The 24,844-nt window shown below is 40.0% G+C and overlaps 1 protein-coding gene across 2 annotated transcripts in view; it reads right to left on the bottom strand.

Annotated features, from left to right (window-relative positions):
- pde8a (phosphodiesterase 8A) overlaps positions 1 to 24,844 on the bottom strand; it is a 49,935-nt gene that overhangs the window by 3,220 nt on the left and 21,871 nt on the right. The window contains exons 2-21 of one of the 2 annotated variants that reach the window (XM_085166649.1): positions 20,778 to 20,834; positions 16,625 to 16,815; positions 15,498 to 15,554; positions 15,298 to 15,352; positions 14,379 to 14,467; positions 14,082 to 14,160; positions 12,460 to 12,600; positions 11,828 to 11,916; positions 11,638 to 11,689; positions 11,511 to 11,553; positions 9,887 to 9,964; positions 9,589 to 9,659; positions 7,849 to 8,013; positions 5,302 to 5,350; positions 4,939 to 5,074; positions 4,620 to 4,818; positions 2,513 to 2,730; positions 1,581 to 1,713; positions 676 to 840; positions 425 to 554 (exon numbers count right to left, since the gene is read on the bottom strand). In XM_085166649.1, coding sequence (XP_085022775.1) covers positions 425 to 554; positions 676 to 840; positions 1,581 to 1,713; positions 2,513 to 2,730; positions 4,620 to 4,818; positions 4,939 to 5,074; positions 5,302 to 5,350; positions 7,849 to 8,013; positions 9,589 to 9,659; positions 9,887 to 9,964; positions 11,511 to 11,553; positions 11,638 to 11,689; positions 11,828 to 11,916; positions 12,460 to 12,600; positions 14,082 to 14,160; positions 14,379 to 14,467; positions 15,298 to 15,352; positions 15,498 to 15,554; positions 16,625 to 16,815; positions 20,778 to 20,834 — 2,197 coding nt within the window. The remainder of the gene's footprint in view (positions 1 to 424; positions 555 to 675; positions 841 to 1,580; positions 1,714 to 2,512; positions 2,731 to 4,619; positions 4,819 to 4,938; positions 5,075 to 5,301; positions 5,351 to 7,848; positions 8,014 to 9,588; positions 9,660 to 9,886; positions 9,965 to 11,510; positions 11,554 to 11,637; positions 11,690 to 11,827; positions 11,917 to 12,459; positions 12,601 to 14,081; positions 14,161 to 14,378; positions 14,468 to 15,297; positions 15,353 to 15,497; positions 15,555 to 16,624; positions 16,816 to 20,777; positions 20,835 to 24,844) is intronic. The other variant, XM_085166658.1, reaches the window with a different exon arrangement.

Raw genomic sequence — 24,844 nt, 5'->3', positions numbered from 1 at the left:
TAATAACATGGCTGTGTGAAAATGTAGGACTATTTCATTTGTGAGTTAGCACTAATTAGAAGACATCTATGTGCATGTGATGCTCCCTAACAGTCTACGGGCGTGCCATTCCATCCAAGCTAGACGACACTAGCAAGCTTACCAGGATGATAACATCTATAGTGTATCTGCCTACAGTATGAGCCTTTGGATTAATTTCTTTACAAGGCAACAAAAGGCCATGTTTGATGGCACCAAACACCGAGTATGCTTGCTGTGATCTAATAACACTGAGAATTTTATTACGACAGTGAAAGACAAATGCCACCTAATCACATTACAGCGAATAACTGAACCTCCTACGAATATTGGTCCTGTGCATGCATAGGAATTGACACAAATATAGATATAAAAGTACTTTTTATGTCATGCTGTGCAGACTTACCGTCCCATGCATCAAACATGTCTGTAATGAAGTAGTCTATGAAGGAAATCTGGGACTTTGGGATGCTACAAGTGTTTCTGTCAAACACAGGCATGACCACCGGTAGACCTTGTCTCTTCTCCTCGTCAGTCTGCATCAGAGATAAGAGCGCAAGGAGTCATCAATCCCAGTAAACACATTACAGCTGCTTCCTGCTGGATCCATTTCCACACGCATTCAACACTATGTTATTTTTTGCCCCTTCTAATCACCTGTGCAAAATACTCCTCTGAGATTCGTCCAGCCCATTCTATACAGAGCTCCTGAGGCCTACATGGATTGGATATGTCTGCACATTTAATCAGCATCCGCTTGACAAGGATGCGATTCTCGGGGGATGTCAAGACACTTTTTACAGATTCCTCATCGTTGTTTCCCTGTATATAAGGAAAGAAGAAAAGAAAAAGCAAACATTTACCACAAAATAAACTCAAATTCAAGTTTTTAGTTAAAATCAACAACACCTTACAAGTGAACTACTTCACGAATTACCTGATATGTCTTTACAAAGAGCAGCCCTGGCAGCTGATAGGGTTTAGTCTTCTAGTCGTTTAATTATGAGTTACACTTCCATGTAAATGAGCACAGCAATCTTCATGAAGTCACATGATATGGGTTTACTTTATGTTACAAGACTGAATTCACTGAGAGTAATGTTAAACCAACCTGCAGAAGAAGATCTGTTTCCCCTAGCAGAGTTATTTTATTCCCGATCTTTGTGTTTTGTTTTACAGTCAAACGATATTATGTTTTTCCCTCAAGGCACTCTTTTATTAACCAAACCTGACCTTCATCACATTTTACATCAGACACAAACGCACAAGCCCTCTAAAAATCCTACACTTAAAAAAGCAATACAGCTTTTAAATGTCTGTGTTGCGCATTCCACACAGGGATGAGAAAGATGGTACCAAGTTGCAAAACTCTCCCCCCACAAAGACATCTGTACCACAGCAAACACCAGTATCATCTCTTAAGACACTGTGGCTCGCTTACTGTTGGTGTATCATTATCTGGTTTATTTACGGGGAAAAGGGGAAAAATGAAAATTATATTTCCTCACAGGTATAAAATCTATATTAAAAATCATTTAAGAGTGTTTCGATTTCATTCTCACCCCATTCTCCTCCAGAGCAGCCAGTGGTTTGTTGATGCTGTTGACAAACTTGTTGACATGCTCAAAGTGTTTGGTCATCTCAGTTGCGAGCACCATGTCAATGATGGCCTGTCGTAATGTTCGATATTCATTCCTTGAGAGAAAGTGTGGACGGGAATCACGAGGGTAAGGGAGAGAAAGACGGGGAGAAGAGAAAACAGAGTGAGATGACAGTGTGGTAAATAGCCTGGAAACCCGTGTGAACAGTTTTCCCCTTCACTACAGTGACAGTGGCCATGAATGAATGCTTTGTTCACCTTCCCCCTTGGAGGGGACCAGCAAATGTGAGCTATTCTGTTTTGGGACTCAAATCACATTACTACCCTGCTGCTGTCAGCACACACAAACACACAGTATCACTTTCATCAGTGCGTAAGGAGACTTAAGTCCTACGATACTTCAGATCATGTGCGTGTCTCAAAGTGCTTCCATATGTTAAATATAATGAGCCTGACCTTACATGTTGCAAAATCTAAAGATTGTGTAGAGCGCGCAAAAAAAACATAAAATAAAATACCTGGAATCATGGTTTATCTGATCAAAAGTCAGCAAATTCACTTAAACCGAAAGAAATAATTAATCCCAAAATAGAAATTTAGTAATCAGTTTTCCAACTCTGTGCAAGCAAAGGCTGTGTGGCAAATATTAGTCCTTTGAGCACACAGTGACAGCAGATTATACTAGACATCAAGCTGTCTAAACGATAACTAATTTAGGCCTTGAGGCTTCAAATGTAGCTACATCCTAAAAATTCTTCCTCTTAACTCAGTTATTAGGGAAAAAGCTTAAAGTCTGGACACCTAATACATTTATGTTTGGGGAACTTGTGGTGTTTTACAGAGCTGCTGGCAGTAAAAGCAAGTGCACAGACGGCCACATCATAAATCTCCTACCTTTCTATGTTTTTGAAGATGTTGCACTTATCATCTCTCGTGGTGATCTGGAAGGCCAGTGCGGCATGGTGACTCTCTAATACAGCTGTGTCATTATAGAGGATGGCCAGCTCGCTTCCTGCATTGCAAAGGAAGCTGTTGGTACGGCCTGGGTGGTCCACATCGTGCACGGTAGCAGCAATCAGGGCAGCCACCTCATCAATGGGATCCAGACTTTGCTGTTGGTAGAAGCCAATGAAGTTAAAGGTTGGCATTTGAATAGCCTAATCGTTATCAGGTGAATGATAAGCTATACTAACAGTTGGCACAGTATAACCTTCTACTATTATAACATTTATATAACAAACTTTTCCATCTTTGTTCAGTTCTCTGTCAAGATGATCCCACACTGCTTTAACAATGTTGAGATCCGGGGTCTGGGGAGTCCAATCCACGACTGATATTGTTCCACTCTGCGTTCTTCTATCCAGGTTTGCTTTTACTGCACTGGCAGTGTGCTAAAACTGAAGCCAATGTTTCCAGCTGGTTTTGCATAGTAGATCTGAAAGCATTTTCAGATTTTATAATTCCATCAGTTTTTTTATATTCCCAACAACATTTGTTGAGATTCAGCCCCAAACCATGAGAGAACCTCCATCGTGTTTTATAGATGGCTGCTCACACTCATTGTTGTACCTCTCTCGTGACCTCCTCCGTACACACAACAACAATTTGAACCAAACTTTTCCAATTTGGATTCATCATTTATTAAAACCTGTGGTCACTGATTTTCATTTCAGTTCTGGTGTAATTTTCTCCCCGTTTCCCTTCCTTAAGAAAAGCTTTCTTGACAGCCAACCTTCCACTGAGACCATTTCTGATGAGACTTCAGCAGGAAATGAATCAGCTGAGGATTCAGATTTATCTCTCAGATCGTTTGCTGGATTTGTTCCTCTTTCCTAAAGACATGACTTTCAAAAACTCTTCATCTATATAGTGTTTTTAGGGCTGTCATTTCTTCTTTTGCCCCCCCCATTTGTCCAATTTCCTCACATTTTTTAAGAACATGTACTGCACCATGCTGAATAAATAAATAAAGTTTCAGCAAAACGTTCTTTGGGAATCATCGTATTGGTGAGAAAAAGCTATATGTCCATCAAACTGAGATATCTTTGATATTTTTCATAGATTCGACTGAAAAAGTGGGAAAAAATATTGTTTTTGTGACAGACTGCTTGCTGACTTGTCTGTTACGTGTGGACACAACGCTGGTTCATTGCTTGAGCTGGATGCATTTTTATGCTGGGCTGAGTCAAAGGTCAGTGTTAAGTGGAGTAAAACATGGCCGCTGTAAAAATATAAATAAAATAATAATGATAAAAATAATAACACAAGAAAGTCTGACTCCTTGGAAGCATAACAGAAAGAAACAAGGAGTGGCTCAAGACTTTTGCACAGTATTCTTTTATCATAATACACATTTCATGTCTAATGCTAGCCAGAAACCGAAAATCATTTAGTCTTTAAAGCACTTGTTTTTTTTTCTACTTTTGATTTGAGGTATATTTAATACATTTAAAGAGTATGCTATACAACAGTACATAACAGATTTTAAACCTGCTAACCCTGCAGATTTCAAGGGATTTATTAACCCTGGTGATATAACTACACAGTTTATGGGCTAAGCCAATGAAAGATCACTCCACTGAGTTCAGAAATAGACGGTTTGGTAAGAAGCTTTAGCCACTGCACATCACCCAACAGTTACTGAGCTACTGACACACTTGGACAAAACCAAGACTTTTTAGGTTAAAGTAGACTCAGACAAGACAAGTGACACCCAAGACTGTGCTGAGACTTCTGTCTGGCTGTGTTACCTTCCAGCATTTAGTTACTTGTAGAGGTCTGGGTCCAAAAATCAGAAATGGTGAACTCTTGCAAACAAAAGTAGGGCAGGCTGCTGAAGCTTTAAATAACTATTTTATCCATCTATAACATCTGGTTCTGACCTAAGATAATTCAAATAAACCATAAGTGAACATTGTTTTTAATTCTAAATGATACAAGTAATTAGGAAATATGAGCTTAATTTGTAATATACTTTTTAAAACTAACATTATTAATTTACCTTGACCCTCTCCTTGCAGAGAAAATAGGCCGTTGCATGCAGGACATCAGCTGCATGGGTAGAGTTGTGGTAGGAGTTACTCGAGTGGTAGTTCGCTTCAATGACTTGTAGCCAGGAGCGCAAAGTGGCTTCAGGGCAGTTTAGGAACTCACAGACCCCAAAGCGGGAGAAGATCTTCAGGCCCAAGTAGGTCAGAGGCCTGTAGGATGATTGAACATGAAACTTTAACACAAGCTGTCATCGCGAGTCTTCTTTTTATTTCCCCCCCCAAAAAAAACACACAAATCAATCCTGCAGCATTAAACAGGTTCAGCCTCACCGTTTCAGGGTCGCCGCCTCCAAGTTGAAAATGTCAAAGTCCCAAGAGTCCTCATTCTCCATGGTCTGGGCGATTCGAGGGGGGATGTCATTTAACGACAGAGGAGTTGTCAGGTGACTGGGGAGATGGTGGGGCTCTGTGAGGAAAAGGAAGACACGACAAAGGAGGAATTCAAATGAAGAGGAAAGGGAAGAAGGGAACTAGGATGTTTTCTATTTAAAAAGATGCAGGCAGTTGAACAATTAATGATACAAAATACACAAAATGTACAAAAATATATAATATACACCCAAGCTGGAAAGAAAATGTAATGAGAAATCTGTACTCTGTGTCAAAATTGCATTATGCATTTTGTAAACTCACGTTTGGTGGAAAAGATGTATTCATTTCCTGACAACCTGCGTAAACCATCCTGTAGACCAGAAACAAAGAGCTTTAGGGATTGCAGGTGGAGAGAAAGAGATGAAAAAAAATGCATGCACAGAATGAATAAATCCATCCTTTAGCTTTCTTCAAAGTGCCACATGAAGACTTCAGCTCATTGTCAGGGGCACCAGCATCACCTCTATAATAAATCCTGCGGCGTACTGTCCAAATTATCTGGAGAGTGAAACTCTTTGGATGCTCTGAGTTTACGCTTGCATTAGATGTTATATAAAAGTTATCTTTGGAAAATTAAGCCATTTGGAACACACACACAACCAGAAACATCAGCTTGGACTTTAAAGAAATCTGTGCCAGATCAGCCTGAACATCTGGATTCAGCCATCACAGATGTTTTTAGCGACTCACAAAACAGCATGAATGACATATGAATGAGCCACAAGTCAGGAGGAATCTCCATGCCAATAGTAAATTAAAACAAATAATTAAAAATGTAATATTATCTACACACAACCTATGAGTCGTTTTAATTTGGTAGTTAAAGAGCCAATAAATCATTAAACCAAAACAGCAGTCCCAGTAACGCATGTTCAAAAGATGAACGTCAGCTATCACCTGCGTTTAATGTGATTTAAATAAGAAGCAGGTGGTTGGATTTTGGATTTGTCTCAACAGTTCTTTAAGGAAGTGCAAAAAAGAAAAAAGAAAAAATGACAAATGTAGAAATAGACCTGTTGTTCCTGCCTTTATGAGTGTTCTTCCATCTGTGCTGCGGTGACACAATGTTTTAAAGGCCATGTTAAGCCGACAGTTCGCGCCACTTTCCCCACTTGCACAAAGAGGGATGACATGGCCAAATTGAGCTTATTAATGACACCAATACACAGTCAGAAGAGAAACATATTTCTGAACTGACCGAGTCAGAAATAACACTGTGATAAGTAATGTTCGCAGGTCAGATAATCTGCATCGAATGATTTCATCAGGACATTTGTCTTCCTCTGGGCATTGATGCATGCTGTGATAGCAAATGGAGCTTATCAGTGGGGTAACACTTCATCACCCAAATAATCAAACACGTGGTGAGAAGCGTAATGATCCAGCTCTGTTAGGACTGTGATTTGTACCAGCTGTGCTGAACACACTGTGTGTTAAGAAGTTGAAAGGTAATTTACAAATATTATAAATAGCTCTTGAATGGACTGCCATGACATTTTGGACACAATGCGGATCAGCTGGCTTTCCCTGCTCGTTAACAGGACAGCCATGCAACTCAAAGCAAAGCCTGAGTCGCCATAGCACCTTGAGCCCTATCTACATATAAAGCCGTTCACCTGTTGCCCATCACTTTGTAGCAGATAGTTGGTCTCCTGTCTCTGCTCAACTATATTTCAAATTTCACAAGTCAGCCAAAGTCAGCATGTCCAACAAAGGCACAATCGACACATTGATAGAAAATAATAATAATAAAAAATAAAAAATAGAATTCACCTATAACATTATGAACATCAACTTTCAAGTTCTTTCTCCAATTCGCCAGCAATGAAAATTACAGACTTCTATCATCCAGTCATTCTCATGCTAGATATATCTACTGGGTGTTGGTGAGTCCATGGGTGTGTGTCACACAGTGAAATGTTTACTTCACAAGTGAAAAAGGAAGAGGAGACTGGCTCATCTTTGACCCCAGCATTGTCTCATGGTGGCGTTGCCTCTGCTACATGCTGGCTATTTTAAGACTTCTTCACCCAGAAAGATGACAGCTCCTCTCTTAATGTTCACTGGGCAGTTTAAGTTCAGAGCCAGCATCCCGTTCACCGTAACAAACTGGACACCTATCGTTTCAGCAAAGCACAAATTCAGCTAGGCACCTCATAAACCAGTACGATTGTGTATAAATAATCTTCTAATCACAGACACCTCATGGCTTTCGGATTCCATTAGCTTTATCACCTATGCAGAATAAATCTTTCTGGCGAAGGACCAACACCTCTATGCTTTTGTGTTTCCGCAGTGGACATATATAAGTAAAGCCATGCTTATTCATCGGATCCAAAGAACAGGATGTTTCCAGGCCTGTGGAGTCGAGAGGAAAAGGTTCATGTGTGCAGCGAGGGAGAGAGAGAGAGAGAGAGAGGGAGGGAGCGGGGGGAGAAAGAAAGGGTGGGGTGGGCTTTCCTCTCCAGCCTACAGGAGCACAAAGGACAATCTAACACTTCCTCTGGGGTTGTTGCCAAGACTGCCAACTTGGCACTCTTTCTACTTCTGTTCTTCACCATTGCTGTCTGTGAGTCGCTTTTTGCCTCCCGCTCTCTTACCGTCTTCCAAAATACAAATTGATATATTTGCAAAAATACGAGGGCCACATTCAAGGACGTTCCCAAAATGCTTGCTTTTACGTTACCACATCGTGGGCATTCATAGTGCAGGCATCCTGGCTATTCAAGAGTCGTCATATAGGAAACGATTCATTGGCAGATGGAGGAAACAGGTTGTTTCAAACTTCTTAAAGGATCTGCAACTTACCGTCATCAGACCGCCTACAAGGTCATTTGTGTGGGGATCTTCATCCTTGGTTCCCAGCTGTGGAGAGTAGAGCTCAGTGGTCCTTAGGATCTCCAGTACCCGATCCAAGGCCTCAGCAACAGGCATAGGACTGCTTTCCTGTGCTGCATTAATGATGTTGATTACCTGTGTAAAGAAATATTATAAGTATTATCATCATCATCGTCATTATTATTATTATTATTATTATTGTCATTATTATTATTAGTAGTAGTAGTAGTAGTAGTAGTAGTAGTAGTAGTAGTATGATGATGTAGTATATACAGGAGGAGAGGTAAAAAGTAAAAGTCCCCTGTAAACATGATGATTATTAATGACATGATGATTATTAATGACATGATGATTATTAATGACATGTACGTTGAACCAAGTACAAATAAAATAAAGAAATTCTTTCAAAATAATCATAAATTCTCCAATAAATGTGTTTCATACAATGCACATTAAACTAGCATCACTTTATTTGGGCCATTTGAAAGCCTCTGGGGCCAGACTAAAAAGGCTCTGTCCCTTGTAGTTTCAGGCATACACATGTGTAAACTGGAAAGAAAAAAAGGTCACAAATACAGCTAGATGACTCTTTGGAAATGTACAAATTTTGTTTATTTGTGAAAAGTAAAAGTATCCTTTGTAAAAAATAAAACAACAACAATAAAAACCAAACAAACATCAGTTTTGCAGATTACCAGCGCACTCCTCTAGCTACAATACACAATGTAGCGTCACAGCAGCAACAATTGCTTCTCTACAATCACTGCGGATGTCTTTCATCAGTGGCACACCTGAATGCTCCAGACCAGTGAACCGCCAAAACTGGGACTTCAATCTTCCTGTGTAAGAAGTAAGCATGCATGTAGGTTTTCTTTTGTTTTGTTTTTCACATGCAACCTTCTGCATTTTGGCTTAGTTTTTGTTAAATGAATACTGCTACCGTCTAATATGTCGCGTTTTGTTTTCCATCTGGGGTTGTGTTTGCCAAATTTCAAAACCTGCTGAGGAACAGATAATTCTTTATCTCCTGATACATACAGCCTCTGTCAAGGTTGTACTTTCTTTTTCATATGTCTGTATGACCTGCTCTTGCTCAGTAACTAATAACAGTACAATATCAAAATGTTTCTTTAAGTAAATTAGTATTTAAATAGGAGCTCAAAAGCAGAGATATTTTCATTTCTACTCAGAAGGCTGAGGCGGCTTTAGCAATGGGCACCTATGGGCGAGGTCAGCAAACATGTGCAAGAACAGAAGTTCCAGTTAATTCGCTTATACACACATATAAACACACAGTACCCGCAGTTCTATCAGCGCTTTATTCTGGTGAGGATGACGCCTACAGGGACTGACTACACAGTCAAATGATACAGCAGAGGAACAGCAGTGTGTCATATGACCCATCCCTGGGGACTTTTTCTGTTCCGACTATCCAGCCTGCAAACGGCATAAACCAGTAAAACAGCAGGTCATTCTCGTCCAACATGCTTTAGTGTCTTGTGCATAAAATCTGGTATTTTATCAGCTTGTCTACTCTTAACATAGTGTGTTTGACCTCTACACTCAGTGCTGGTAGCTCTTCAAAAAGTGCTCATGGCAGTCATGGCAATTTTTATAATCCAAGAGTTCAGTCATGAGATCCAAAACATCAAAACAAAGTGCTAATCATATGATGGAGGCTGAGAGGGACGAGGAAGGAAATGTACCCACCTTAGTGATGGGAGCCTCTATAGTCATGGAGTGGATACGAGCCATTGACGAGTGCCTTCGCTGTGAGCTCCCTGGAAGAAGAAGAGAAAAAAAAAATCACATTGATTTTCAGCAAACTGTGAAAGTTGTGTAGTTCAAGCACAAGTTAGGTAGGCAGCAGTTTTCCCCAACCACTTTTTAATTAGTGTGTTTGTGTGTGTATTCAATCAACAATTGATGTAAACAGACAATAGGGAATGTTTCATAAGCTGACACGAAACGCCCAGAGTTTCCATCATCTGTCTCCTTTCACGCTCACCATCGCTCCCTCGAGATGTTGTGGATCTTACATCCAGAGAGCCTTTCCTCCGGTCTTTGTGCTTACTGGATTGTATGTCTGGGGAGAAGAAAACACCTTTCATTAGCAAATGCAGGCAGACAAAATTGAGATGTGGCAGAAATATGACTTGACTGATCTTTGGCTAGAGGAAGAAATTTCTCAGTATGTAGAAATCTGTACTTTTATCCATTTTTTTTTCTTTTTTTTGCCTGTCCCATTTGGTTCTTTAGCCGTCAGAATTGTTGTCTGAAGACCAACAAGGATACCCAATGGATTTATTTTGCCAAATGGATCATCATGGCATTGCCGTATTGGTCCATTTGATCGACATATTCAAATGGTTTCCCCATGTAATGGTCTGCAAGAGGATGTAGAGAGCCATAGCCCTGTCCCCCAAGGCATGAAGCAGACATGGAGGAGATCCAGGCCCCAGACATCCAGAGGCCCCAGAGTGCAAGAGCCCAAGGAGGTCCACCGGAGGGGCATCCGTGCCACCCTCATGGGAAGGGCTGAGGATCCCCAGACAAGGGGTCACCCAGTAGCCACCGGACAGAAGCTAGAGGGGGCTGCACCGGCATGCCCGCCGGCAGCCAGCTGTGCCAGAGTGAACCGAGCTGCAGGCCCGGAGGCCCGAGGGCCCCCCGCACCCCAGAAGAGGCCTGACCGAGCAACAGGCGCCAGGCCCCGCCAAGTTTTATCCATTTTAAAAAAGATTTTATTTCGAACATGCAAATATAATTGAAATAACAACAGAAAACAGAAGTGTGTTTTTAAGGCAATGAAGAAAATTTCCACCCAGTGTTATGGTGTTGATGGGGTTGTAAACTGTTTTAGATCAACAGTAGTCTATCAGGGGAAAAGATCTCATCATGTTTTAGCTACACAGAAAGTGCTTTTGGATAGCACCCTCTTGTTTGTTTATTTCATTAATTATCATTGAATTTTATTTGAATTTATCAACAGTAGGAACTTTCCCCCCGTTTGTCTGTATGCTAAATGTCACTTGCACTTTCCAGTAATCTGAAAGAGTTAACCAGCTTTTACTTGTAGCTGTAAGGCTTCCCAGACAAGAAGGAAGATTTTCAAAATCAATTTTTCGCAGTGAGCTGGTGACGCCAGCACAGGAACGATATGATCCCCGTTTTGTTTGCCTGTCAGAAATCAAGCTGCTGCATTTTGATATCAGTTGCAGCTGTGAATTGGCCTTACACTTCAGTCCACAATACAACGAGAAACAATAGTCCAGTTGAGAGAAAGTGAAAATATGAATGACCTTTTCAAGGTAAACAAAAAGACAGAATTCATTCCTCGTGTGATATTTCTCAGCTAGATAAAGCAGGACTGCACACTCTGTTAATCTAAGGTTTAAAGTTTGGGTTGTAATTATAGAAAGCAATAATTTTTGCTGGCATGGTGCAATATATTTGCTAAAATATTTCCAAAGTCTGACTTCACAAAGCTCCCAAAATAAAAAAAAAATCACTTTATGTTGATCTTTCTAATGTCCAGCAGCTTGGCCGTCAAATCATCGAACCTTGTGTGACTTCTGGCACAAATTTTAACTGGACGGAGGATATGGTCAGCATTTATTAATGGATCTCACCTGTCTGAGACTCTGCCTGCACACGTTCACTGGATTTATCAGTCTGCGTGGACAAAGTGGAAAAGCAACATGATGAAAAGCAAAAAGCTCACATCTTTCTTCATTAACAACTAGAAACACATCTCACCTTATTATTATCATTTAAAGGCCTGTTGATAGACACATAGTGTCTGATTTTTCTGTGAAAGACAAAAGCATATTAACACAAAAGAGAAACCTAAACTGAATAATCATTACAGTGTAATCATTCTGTTGCTGAACAGGTCATTTACATTAAATCCAACTACAGGAGCAAGATTTCCAAAACATCCACTCACCCTCCCTGCCCAATTACAGGTGTGATCTTCACATTTTGCTGAATGCTGTCTCCATTCTTCTTTTTGGCATAGTAGATCCCCTGCCATTCCTGGAAAACATAAAAACAAGTCATGTGACCAATTATTTAACCATTTATCACAAAAACTGAAAATATAAGACTTGAAAACATCCGATAAATAGGTGTGGAGCTCGGTTGGTGTTTGCGCTGCAGATTGGGGGGGGCAGCCACATGCTTTAATGGGGAAGGGACACGCTCCTGGAGTCCAGTGCTCTTGTTTCATGTCCCCCCCCCCCACCCCCCCACAGACTACCTTAGTTGCTTGAAAAGACCCTTCCTGCTGTTAGCCTGTCTGCGACTGACCTTCGCTCTCTGTGTAGTGAGATTACAGCACAGGCATCAACCGCTGCTCTTATGCACATGAAACAGAGGTACTGGATGACCGGTGGTGCAGACTTACAGCACACACATGACATGCCAAAACTGTATATGTATAACCAATCAGAAAAAAAGCTCCTCACATATTGCCTGATGAAATTAAGTCTGTGATGAAGTAAACTACATTTTAAAAAAATGTGTATGACCTGAAATGTGAGATGCGAACGATAAAACGATTTGATAAATGCACTTTACCTTTCCTTTGCGTATGCAGGAGTTTATCGTTTCAAGGAGATCAGGCTTATTCTTCTCACTTTTAGGCACTTCTATTATTTCCTTCCCTATTAGCTCGCCTTGTTGGTAGCCCATAATGGACTCGTAGGCAGGATTCACATACTGTCAAGGAGAGGCAACAAGAGACTGTTGTCTGCTGTTTAAAAGATGGACCATGAGTTAAGACCACTACCTCTACTGATACAAGATACAAAAGTCTTGAGCAACCTCAATTTCTTTATATTTTGCAAGGAAAAAGTGAAACAGGTGGAGCAATTTATTGAAACCTGTGCAAACATACATGGAAACACAGTATATAAAGGGAAAAACAAAGTTTATACAGTTCTAATGAGGCTGAAAGTCAATATTTAGTATGACCACCTTTTATCCTTCAACGCAATCTGAACTCTTAGGCAAACTTTCTTGACATTTCTTTAAATAGTCTTCAGAAATAGTTCTACAGGCTTCTTGAAGGACATTCCAAGCTCTTCTTTGAACGTTGGCTCCCTTTGGATCCAATGTTGAGATCTGGGCTCTGGGGAGACCAATCCATGACTGATAGCGCTCCATTCTGTTTTTCTATCCAGGTATGCTTTTACTACACTGGTAGTGTGTTTGGCATCATTGTCATTATTCACCGTGACAGACCATGGCAGATGATATGGTACGGTGGAACAAAATCTAGCAAGTCTAACAAGAATCCCAACACCACCGACTGAAATGGCTGTAGTCACAGACTGTTGTACCTCCTGACATCCTCCACCCATACTGACGTTGAATCAAAGATGTCACATTTTGAGTGATCACTCTATAAACACCGATTTTCAGTCCAGTTCTTGGTTATTTTTTCCCCTCCCATTTCCCTCCTTTAAGAATGGCCTTTTATAATCATAATTATAATATGTTTATTTATGACTTATTATTACCCCCTTGAAAAATAGATTTTGTCTTTGCCTTATCTAAAGGACATGAGCTTTAGATACTGTCCATCTGCTGTAGCCTTTTCTTTTAGGCCTGCTTCTTTCTCCTCTACTTATTGAGTTTCTTCAGTTTTTCTAAGGAAACACTGCACACCATGCCAAGGTAAGCCAAATCTTTGGTTTATAGGTCTTTGGGAATCACCCTGTTAGTGCAAAAATAATGTCTGTCAAATGATGTAATCTTTAGCATTTTTCATAGATTAATTTAAAGAAACTGGAACAAATTATCTATTTTTTGCAACAGGCTGCAAGTAACAAAGTTCCTATAGACATAATTTCATTTTTTTAGATGTTGAGTTGTCCAGTATGTGTATCCAAAACTTTCAAAAACCCTGAAGAATTACTGCTCAAGAGCACTTAAAAAATACAAGAAAGTCTGGATTCTTGGAATTAAAATATAAACAAATGAGGGGTAGCTCGAGACCTTCACACATACTACACATACTACTGTATTTGTAAATATGAGAACACAGGCTATAGTATTATGGGTCATTCAGATGAAAGGAATGGAAACAGGATCTTAAACAGGAGCGATTGTGAAAGGAAGAAACAGGAGGGGAAGTTCAGGGAAAGAGAGAGAGAGACAAAAATTGAGCTAGAAGCCAAAGTTTATCAAAAGCCCACCTGAATAACTTGATCTTCAGAAGTGATCTCTATGGCCTCTTGGCTTTGTTCTAGAGCTGTGAAAATAGCATTGCCAGCCCTTGTGTAGAGACACAACAGCAGCAGAATTATTGTTAAGAAATGCAAAAGTAGCTTAACATTTACCAACTTTCAAGAAAAATGTAGCAGGAGTTAAAACTGGGATTGAAAGTCAGCATGTTCTTTCCGATGCCTTGCTCTCAGTGCACGAGCATTTAAATAAGGGCACTGTGTATTTAACTACAACACAGGACATCACACCGATGCGGCGTGACTCACCTCAATTTGAACTGTGCCCGCACCTCTCCATGCTCCAACTGTAGCAGCTCATTGTAGCAGGCCATCATATTGGCATTTTCCACATATCTCTGAGAGTCAGAGCAACACAGGTAAAAGGCAAAAAAATAAATCCCACTTGCAATTCATGCACAGTCCAAATCTGGACTCCGGCCTTATATACCGATAGATTAAAACATATCAGTACATCAATGCTGTGATGGCTGCAACTACAGCCCCACAGTGGTAATACCCACCATGTTTGTAGAGGCTTATAAGTAACATAACATTCACATTTGTCTTTCTTTAAATATAGGCATTAGTTTACAGGATAATAAATAACTGGTTTTTGTTTAAAGTTAATTCACATATCCACATGACACTGTATTCTAAAATAAGTGCGCACATTTTAGTTTACACTGTTATGTATGATTAATCTTTTGTTTTCCGAGTTACCTTAGTTGCAGCTGCTCCAGTCCCTTGATTGAGGAGCCAAGAGGTGGAAAAGGGGCGGAGCGAGTTTTAAAGGAACAATACAAATTGGTTCATGCCATAATTCGGGACCATGGGGGGGAATTGGAGTTCATTATGTTTGGTTTAGTTAGGTTTTGTGTATTTTACCCCTTTTTCTGTTTTTGTGGGCTGATCAGCCACTATTTAAGTTTCCCCTTTGTCTTGTTAAGTTAGGTCAGTTTGTTTGAGTTATCAGTACTTTGAGTAGAGTTTTGTTATTTTGACCTCTTTTATGGGCCCAAGATTTTGATTCTTTTGTCATGATTTAACTAATTATGTTTTTTTGGGTTAAATAAAAAATCATTTTTTTGGACGTTAACCTGTGCCTAATTTTTCCTTCACTGCTCGGTCCATCACAAATGCGCACGCATTTGGCAGAAGACACACATTTAAAGACAGAGTCACTCACCCTATTAAAGCCAGCATTGATCAGTGGCATCACAGAGGCTTCCTCTCTGTCTGGCCTTAAAAGGAGAGCACGTGTAAACACCGAAACATCGACAAGACAAACAGTTGTTTAAAGAACATCAGAGGGTTACACGGACCTGCTCCAAGCCAAGCATTTTCAATCATTTCAAACAGTGACGAAAAGGAAGAAAGATTACATACCTTTTCACAACGGCGACTATCACAGTGTTTTCTGAAGAGTTTACTGCTCTAATTGACCTGAATGTAAACAGAGGGAGCCTTTTAGCTGGCAAGCAGGCTGGTGGAAAAGCCCATGGCATCAAATCAATGTATTTTTCAGTTTTTCACGCTCCGATTCTCGCAGGCAGGCAGAGCCCACTGGTGGAGCTCTATGAGCGGGCAGAGGCCTCTGAAAGAATGCAGTGTACAGGGCCACTCATCCGCCTGTGGTTTTCCCCAGCCAGTGGTCATAAAGGCCCTTTAGTTCCCATGTACACCGAACATATGGATCGGCCAAAATGAATAGGGTTAACATACACGCTGGGCAGGGCAAATGAATGTTTGTCAATGTGTTTTTGGTTTGAGCAGAGGCTAAAGATAGAGAGTGGTATAGGCAGTCACCGCTCATTTCTCAGTGACATGACTCCACTAGGTAGCATGCAGTGGTAGCCGGGGAACCCAAAGTGAGCTGGCCATTTACCCCCACACAGAGTCATAATCACCAGTGCTGTACCAAATGCACTGTAACACATGAAAAGTAGTTCCATAATTGTTCAGTCACAGCCCTTAGAGGACAGCCACTAACAAATTCACTTCAGCTGTGCTGGTTAAAACAAAAAATCACAGCGTGATTAAGTAAATTTATATGCACAACTTTATCTCGCTCTAAGGTCCTATGCTCTAGAGTGCATAAAAACAATTTACAAAGCATGTCTAAACAGTCTGCAAAAAAGTAATGGAAAAAGTCGATAAAAAAGAGGTAAATGATGTGAAGCTAGTGGAAACTGGGTATAAACTGTTAAAATAGCAATAAGTCAGGGGCTCAGAAAGTAATGGCCCGAACAAATGGTCACAGCTTACGAGGTAGTGATATTTGAATGCAAACTCAACTCCTGACTGGTCAATCACTGATAGCTCAGCTTAAAAGTATCAATGTTCATATCACCAATAATGCTAAATGACATCCAGCTTTAAAAAAAAATGGCAAGAGGAATAGATACTTGACCATCTGCAAATAGCTGTGCGGGTATACTGGACAAAACAAAGCTGCAGATCACTACACCGCATCACTCAAAGAAACGGCACAGATGATGGGAGAGCTTGCTTACCGGCATAGTGCTTCAGCGTCAAAGTGTCTGGAATGTCTGTGGTCAATGATGACGAGGTCATGATGCTTCTCCAAGAAGCATTCAAGAGCCGACTCCGGCGTTCGCGCCATGCTGCACCTGAAGTTGGCCTTCTCGCATGCCCAGCAGAAGCCATTACTCTGACTATCCTCTTTGGCAAAAACTAAAAGTACCTGCAAAAGAGACACGGCTAAGCACATATCGTAATATAAAAGACATCTATTAGTACCACAGTTAATATTCCAGTGGAATAATAAATGAGGAGGGGTAAAAACGAACACATAAAAAAAAAAAAAGATTCTCCTAAGTAAGAAATGATGTATGCAAACAGATTTTACACTCGGTTTGCTAGCATGGACAACAAAGACAAAAGCACGCAAGTGGCAACCTTCGGTGGGTAAATGATAAGTCTACATTAAAGTGCCGGACACTTATTAAAGATCTCTGCTGTGTAAAATCCATCGTGGCTTACATTTACGAAACATTAAGGACCGAGAAGTGGCTGTCAGTCCTGGTTCTAAAAGTAAGGTGGTGCCAGCCATAGTGCCACCCTCAAGGTTTTGGAACAGAACTTCAAAAACCATTGAGTGACGCCATGATGGATTCAAATATTATTGGGTTTTGTTTGTTTTTTACTAGTAATTGATATTATCCAAATAGTAAGGGAGTAATTAGGACAATACCATTATATAAAGTCTATGGACTAAATCTACTGTGGCACTCAAACATCTGACCTAAAGAATTGTGATAATGATTCTGTTGATTCATATAATCAGTCTTTTTTTTTTTTTTTTTTTTTTTAACAAAGTGAGTCTATGAAATTATGCTCTACTGGTTGGATGTGTGACAACTACAGAGTAGCTGCATTATTAAAAGGAATCTGAAAATATTTATTGCACAACCCTGGAGAACTCCCGTGCAAATCGTTCTGAAGTTGTGATTCCATTAAGGAAATTAGATTAATCCCAAATGATGTACCCTGTTCCTATATCATCAGTTCTGTAGCAAATGGCTACAGGGATTGTCAAAACATCACTGTCGCATTTGTGGTCATTTGCATGTGTCATTCTAATCAGCCTGCAGTGTGACCTCAGGTCTCCAGTGGGTAGGCCCTGATTGATCAGCTTGTACTCAGATGCATGAGATTTTCTTGTCTGCTGCCATGAGCTATAGCACAATTAATCCTGGTGGCCTTCACTGGCTGTGGGCCCCTCCACCAGTCTGCCAAGGCTGTGGCCCAACGAGCTGCTGCTGCTATCGTCAAACCTGAGAATAGGCTCTCTCTCTCTCTCTGCCACCATACTTTCAAATAACCCCATTACATGCGCAAATACTGGACCAGAGCTTTAGGCCTGCCTCCAAGAGCAGTGCCGCACTAAGAGTAGATTCATGAGTCACCCTCTCAAACAGACGTCATCTCCAACTGTTGGCAGGGAGCAGTGTGAACGTAAAGAAAAGAAAGCTTGTTCTGCAGTTTTAAGTTTGCATCACACCTGTAAGGTTGAGTTAGGATACAAAGACCTGATTTTGCTGAGAAAAGTAGAAGCTCTGTCCTCCACACAATGAGGGGATAGAGGATTGGCTGTTTGGACAGTTGTCTTTCTGATTCATGCTGACAATTGGCATGGCATTATTTAAGTAGCAAAACATAGCCTCAGGCTCGAAGCACCGAGTCCTTATGTCTGAGAGAGGTGTTGCCAATCCAAGCCATATTTCTCATGTGAGCATTTTTCCTACAAGCGGCATTAAGTGTCCGGGTCATAAATACATCACTTCTGAATCCTAGAGCTATGTTCGGTACGCACAGGGAATTAGATCAGAATTCCACATTGGGATGTTGGTAGAAAAGTCAACATTCCTGCAGAGCTGGAGGAACGGGGCAATATAGGCCACTATAAGGTCTGCTTAGGGGATTCTTGCTGGGCCTAGACAGATATGCCTTGCTTATAATAACAAAACCAGTTACAGCTAATAGGGAAAAATAAAATCTATAATCTTAAAGGACATTTAAAGAAAAACATTTCTGAAAATCAGGATACCCTGCTCATGCTCCAAAGAGTCAGATGTACCAGAAAGAGAAAGTAGCAGACAGACAATGACATCCAGAGGGGAAAAAAATAGTTTGAAGGGGTAGTGAGCAGTTTGGCAGAGTTTGATCACTCAGTCTAGAAAACATCATTGTTGAAAACAGAGGGCCCGGCCAGATCCTGTGGACCGCGAGAAAAGAGGAGGAGCAGAGAGGAGGAGGGAATGACAGGATCAGCTGTGAGTGACAAAAACAGGAAGGGGATATCTCTCTACCTCGCTTTCCTACTGTGGTCACTGTGGAGCGCATCAGACAATGAAGCAGTCTGTGCACTTATATATGTCATTACAATGCATGACTTCTAATATATCCAGCACCTTCAAACCATCACTGTTATGAGAATTTGTTGCAATTTTATTTTTGTAAAAATGCACCATGTTACATGCTATGCCCCAGCTGTGCAACTAGTCTATTTTCAATCATGCGGTATGTCTGAGGCTCTGACATGAGTCCTTTGTCATCTCAATTTTGGCCTTTTAAAAGAGGGTGTGACAAGCACAGGGTGACTCTGACTAAGAAGCCCGGGGACAATGCAGGTTCACTGTGATCTTGTAGCCACACCCTAAAACATACATAGCTAAACCTTGTATTCTTTTGTATGCAGAGCCATGATTTACTAGCAACTGAGAATATCATTTCATTATTTCATCAATACATTTTTTGAGCGCTTTCTTATAGAGATTTCCTGCATGGCATCATTGCAACCAACAGTTACAGGGGAAAAAAATATGTATTCCCTAACGCTTTGGCAAGTGGTTTCCTTAAATGTTGCTAGGTAAACTTAGTTGCATCTTAGGTGCCGCACCAAAAACCTTTGGCTGTTAGCAGATTTCTGTGATCACCTGTAGTTTGCATAAAAGATGCAGACTTATTTGCAAACACTTGCTAACCACTAGCAGAGCAGTAGCAAAAAATAGAAACCTGAAATGGCAAATATTTGCCTTCATATTAAAAATAGTGCCTCAGCGCTGCAGCAAACATGTTTCAAAGGTTTGTGTCACACTTTTCAGTTTCACTACTGCCTGAAGAGTAGTTGGCAAGTGTTTGCAGACAAATCAGTGTCTTCCATGCAAACTATTGCAACATGCTAGCAACCAAAGCAATCATAGGTAGTTCTTCGCCAACTGGCAAACATAAATTATTCCCTAGCTTTCCGCCATCAGGGGGTCACGATCAGTCTCTAGGCCCATGTGGCTGGAGATCCTACACTGTCATACGTCCAAGATGGCAGACAGATATACATCATGCGACTGTAAAACCTTCTATACAACTGTACAATTACTTTTTGGGACCAGATGAGTTGCCCCCTGCTAGCTACTAGCAAAAATGCAGTTTTAAGGCATTTCTGCAGCCACTTCACTTTATCCTCTTTTCATAATCCGTGTATGTTCTACTGGGTAGAACAACAGTAAATTCTTATTTCTGTTTAAAAAAAATCTAATAAAAACAATAAAATAAATGTCAAAGCCCCTGAAAAAACAAAAACAAACAAAAAGACCACGCCACACTGCGTAAATGGCTGAAAGCTTGACGTTTCTGAGGTTTTATACAACAGCAGCGACGCATGGCGAAGGAACGCACACGAACTGTATAATGACCCACTGAACATCTGAGAATGTCTGCAGCGATGAAACCGGTCCATGGACCCTCTGTGCAGCTGTTCCATAATGTGCATTGTTCATTATGGTATGCTCTTCGTCACAAATGTTTGGCCTTGTTGCCTTGACAACCCAGGGGTGTACTGCACACAATACGCCCATTAACAGTTTTAATCCCCATCTCTCCTCTTTTCGAATCTTTGCATGGGACATGCTGTGGGGTCTTTAAGAATTTCCACCAAACTCCAAGCAAAAGTTTTTGAATACTAAAATGCAAAAAACAACTCCACCAAATATTCACAGTCACACCAAGTTTTGCTTTACAACTTAGCTAAAAGCTTCTCAATGAATGGACATGAATATTTCCCTGGAGCACTCGTGTTGTTCGCGGAAGGCCTTCAAACACTCAAGCACAGGAGCGTCAGTCATGTTAGTTATTGTTTTACGATACCTGAAGTGGGTCTTTAAATAACTTCATTGGTCCGAATTGCACCTCTGTTAATGTGGTCTGAAAGAAACAAAAAGAATACAGGCATTAGAAGAATATCAGAAAAAAAGCATTTCACTCGTTCAGTTTAAAATGGTTCCATAGATCCCAGTAATTTCCTAGAAATAAGAAAGTTAAGCAAAATGTCACCCCTTTATCTTTTCTTCTGACCTTAATATTGCAGGAAAGCACTGACATAAGTAACTATATTAATTGCTACAAGTTGACCATGCATATTTAACCAAGATAAAAAAAAAAATGCTGTAATGCCAAAGGAATGTATCACATATTATATGTAAATATTATTTTTTATTGATTCACAGACAAAGAAATACACTGCAAGTGATCCTAAATGGTGATTTCACTTATATTTTGGCTCATGAATAAAAAAATCATTCGCTGATACTTTTTCATATGAAAACAACAGATCAGGAGCTTAGCCTGTTTAAAAAACAAAACAACAGTAACTCATTTTTCTGAACCACATTCTCATCAGTTTAAAATTTTTATAAGGAAATCTAACAAAATTTCTAAAAGGTATTAAAGTCTGAGCTATTAAATATAACAGATATGGCAACATGTTAAAATGTACTTATCTGACATCTCATTAAAGACAGCAGTGAAATATAAACAAGTATTTTCTCAATAACATTTTCAGTTGACGCTACATTTTACTTCTGTTCAACTAGAAATATCACACAACCTCTAACCCATTCACACTATATTTTTTAACCAATTTTGATTTTTCTTAATTAATAATCAAGATACTTTTTAAAAGAAAAAAAAAAGTCCTTTATTCTATAACCCAGGCCTGTCTATTGTTTCACACACATTTATTTCCTTTTTGCACTCCAAAATTTTAAATTGCATAACCTTGTCTTGTGTTTCTACATAACTGGTATTACATACCTGCATACTTCTCTCATCACCAACTCAATTAAAACAAATGTTTGAAATTTAGTCATCCAATTTCTCCTAAACAGGAGACTTGAAAGAACTTTTTTTTAAAGGGCAAATATCACACTGACAGGTTTTTCACTCATTACACTTTCCTTACATGAGCTTTCTTATTTCTGTCTGCAAATAATTTAGCTTCCTTCCTGCTAAATGGAACCCAGCTCAGGGGTTAGTAACCATAGCAACCAAGCCCCTTGCGGACCGCCATCCCTCTAGAATTCCTCTTCTCCGTAAACAATCTACACATGTGAGGAGGAATACAGAGAGGAATTTCAGAGTGTGCTGGGCTGCAGTAAATCACTTCTTGCTAAATTGTAAGCCTTCTGAAAGCTCCATGAAACAACAAAGAGGGGGTGGGGGGGGGAGAGAGAGAGAGAGAAGCTGATTAGCCCTGGGTTGTAGCCAAACTGACGTCATCATGACACTAGGCTGTTTGTTGTAGCTGACCACAAACAAGAAGTATGGGACCAGAAAGGCTACAAGCTCTGTGATGCTCTGTGATCATCTGATCTTTCACATGAACTAGGATCTGGTAGCAAAATAGCCTGATGTGGTATGCGCACACACAAAGAAGTGTCCAGCTACATTTTTGCACAGTCATATAGAAACATCATAAACCCATGCTCTTCTAGAAGGGTTTAGCTCAACAACATCTAGTTTATTTTGTTGCTAGATTTCTTTGCCCTCATGCCAGATCAAATGACATGCAAATAACATCTTCAATCATTTCATTTTGCCATGAGAATGAAACAAAACTCTCTCTCTCTCGTTTTGATTGCAGCTGGGTAAATGACACCGAGATGCATGTAAAGTACACAGTACAGCGCAAAAATTACCCCTCATTTCTTTACATTTTGTTTTCAAGAAGCCAGATTTTCTTGTAATTTTGAAAGTAATTTTAAAGTGGTCTCGAGCAATAGTTCTCCAGACTTTCTGAAGGTCTTTCAAAGTTTTTCTTTGGACACTGGCAGCTTTTTCACTTATTTCCAGTCCAGTCTTTGTACCTGACCATTTTCAGGGGAATGATTTTTTTTGTTTTTGAAGCAGTTTAGCACTGGTCTATGAATTAAAAAGACATCTAACTCAAGCAATAAAGCAGTGCTAGGTCTACACATAACAGGCAACCTAGGTTAGAAATAATATACAGAATTTGTTCCCATTCCTTTAGTTGAATCTGTCAAAAAATTTGACAGCCATAAAATACAATTTTTCAACAACAAGTGAGCGATTAGCTGAAAACATGGTGTGTAGTATAGCCGTAAAAGAGGAAACTGGGAAACTGGACAAGTCTCATCAGAAATGGTCTCAGTGGAGGGATGGCTGTCAAGTGGTCATTCTCGAGGAAGGGAAACATGGAGTCTGAAAAGTCTCAGGTATGCCAAATTACACAAGAACTGAACTGAAAATAAGTGCCAACAGTTCTTATGGAGTGATGAATCCACATTAGAAATTTTTGGTTCAAATTGACATCAGCATGTATAGAGAAGGTCAGGAGAGAGGAATAACAGTACATGAGTGTACACTGTAAATATAGTTTGAGGCCACATTTCAGTCAGTGGTGTTGGAGATTTTGTCAGAACTGATTGAATTATGAATGAAGAACATTCAGATTTTGATCCAACACCCAACAGTATATGGAAAGATTTTGATTGGCAACATTTTAACTTTTCAGCATGACACTGATCCCTAAAACACTGCCAATACAGTAAAAGTATACCTGGATAGAAAAACACAATTTAACACTGTCAGTCATTGATTGGCCTCCCCAGGGCGCAGACCTCAACATTATTGAAGCAGTGTGGGATCATCTTGACAGACAAGAGAACAAAAGGCAGCCAACATCCAAAGAGGAGCTTTGAATGTCCTTCAGAGAGCGTGGAGAACTATTCCTGACAACTACTTAAAGAAATGACAAGAAAGCTCCCTAAGAGAGTTCAGGCTGACTTTCAATCTCATTAGAATTGTACAAACTAAATTTCTGCCTCATTTGCTATATTTCAATAAATCATACAGTACTATATACAACTCATTTAGTGTGTAGCATTTGGCTATAAAGTATCCAGCTAGCCGAGACGTAGCACACAAGCAGTAACACACCAGAGTCTCACCATCCCAGGAGACTTGTCTTCAACTGACAATGATACAACAAATACAACTGCAGCTGAGATTGTGTAACTCACAGAGCCAGCCCTTGTCTCTCTCTCTCTCACACACACACACACACACACACACACACACACACACACCTGAACCAGTCTGCCAGCCTCTTCAGGCAACATACTTCTCCTGTACAGTACACAAACGCACACATAAACGCACACACTGCAATGAATCATTCAGACAAGCATTTGCATCCCGCAAACATCATGTTGGCCCTCAACCAGGAGCAAACAAAACAGGGGAAGTGAGTGAGCATGTAGGCCAGGCAGCCTGGCAGTACAGACACAGTGTGCGCGCCCAGGTAAGCAATGTCCCGCCCTATATGCTGCCGCGTTATACCAGTCACACTGGGAAATCTGTGTTTGTGTCAGAGTCTGTGCCTGCATGTGTGTGCGTGCACGCATGTGTACACAGGGCCTTCATGATGATATTATCATGTCATCTCTCTACAAATCTTAATACAAATTCCTGCTGACTGATTCAGAGACACAGTTATTAGACAAAAAAACAAAAACTAAGTGAATGGTTCAAGTGTTTCTTTCACATAAATATTGTTTATTAATATAAAAAAGTTCTCATTATAATCAAATGTTAGAGAATATTTTTTTTAATTACCAATAAGTAATTATTTTGCAGTAATCTGAGAAAATTCTATTTAGGATTTACACTAAATAAGAGATGTTATATTAAAGAATAGGTAATGGGTTTTTTGTCCATAAACACAAAAACAAAGTGAACTATCCTTGAAAGCTGTCACGATTTGTGCTTTATTGAAGTATAAACCACAACTAAATAAACACATAAATAAGCCGTTATTTTAGTTTTAAGCACCATGATCAAATCTTATCCCTCAATATTTTCAGTATGTATGGCAATCTGTAAAGTTATTGGAGTAATTTTTCAGCCAGGCACGC

Source organism: Neolamprologus multifasciatus, chromosome 1, assembly GCF_963576455.1.
Source record: "Neolamprologus multifasciatus chromosome 1, fNeoMul1.2, whole genome shotgun sequence".
NCBI classification, from domain to species: domain Eukaryota; kingdom Metazoa; phylum Chordata; class Actinopteri; order Cichliformes; family Cichlidae; genus Neolamprologus; species Neolamprologus multifasciatus.
Note: the sequence above shows the minus strand (reverse complement) of the source record. Positions and strands in the feature narration are given on the sequence as shown.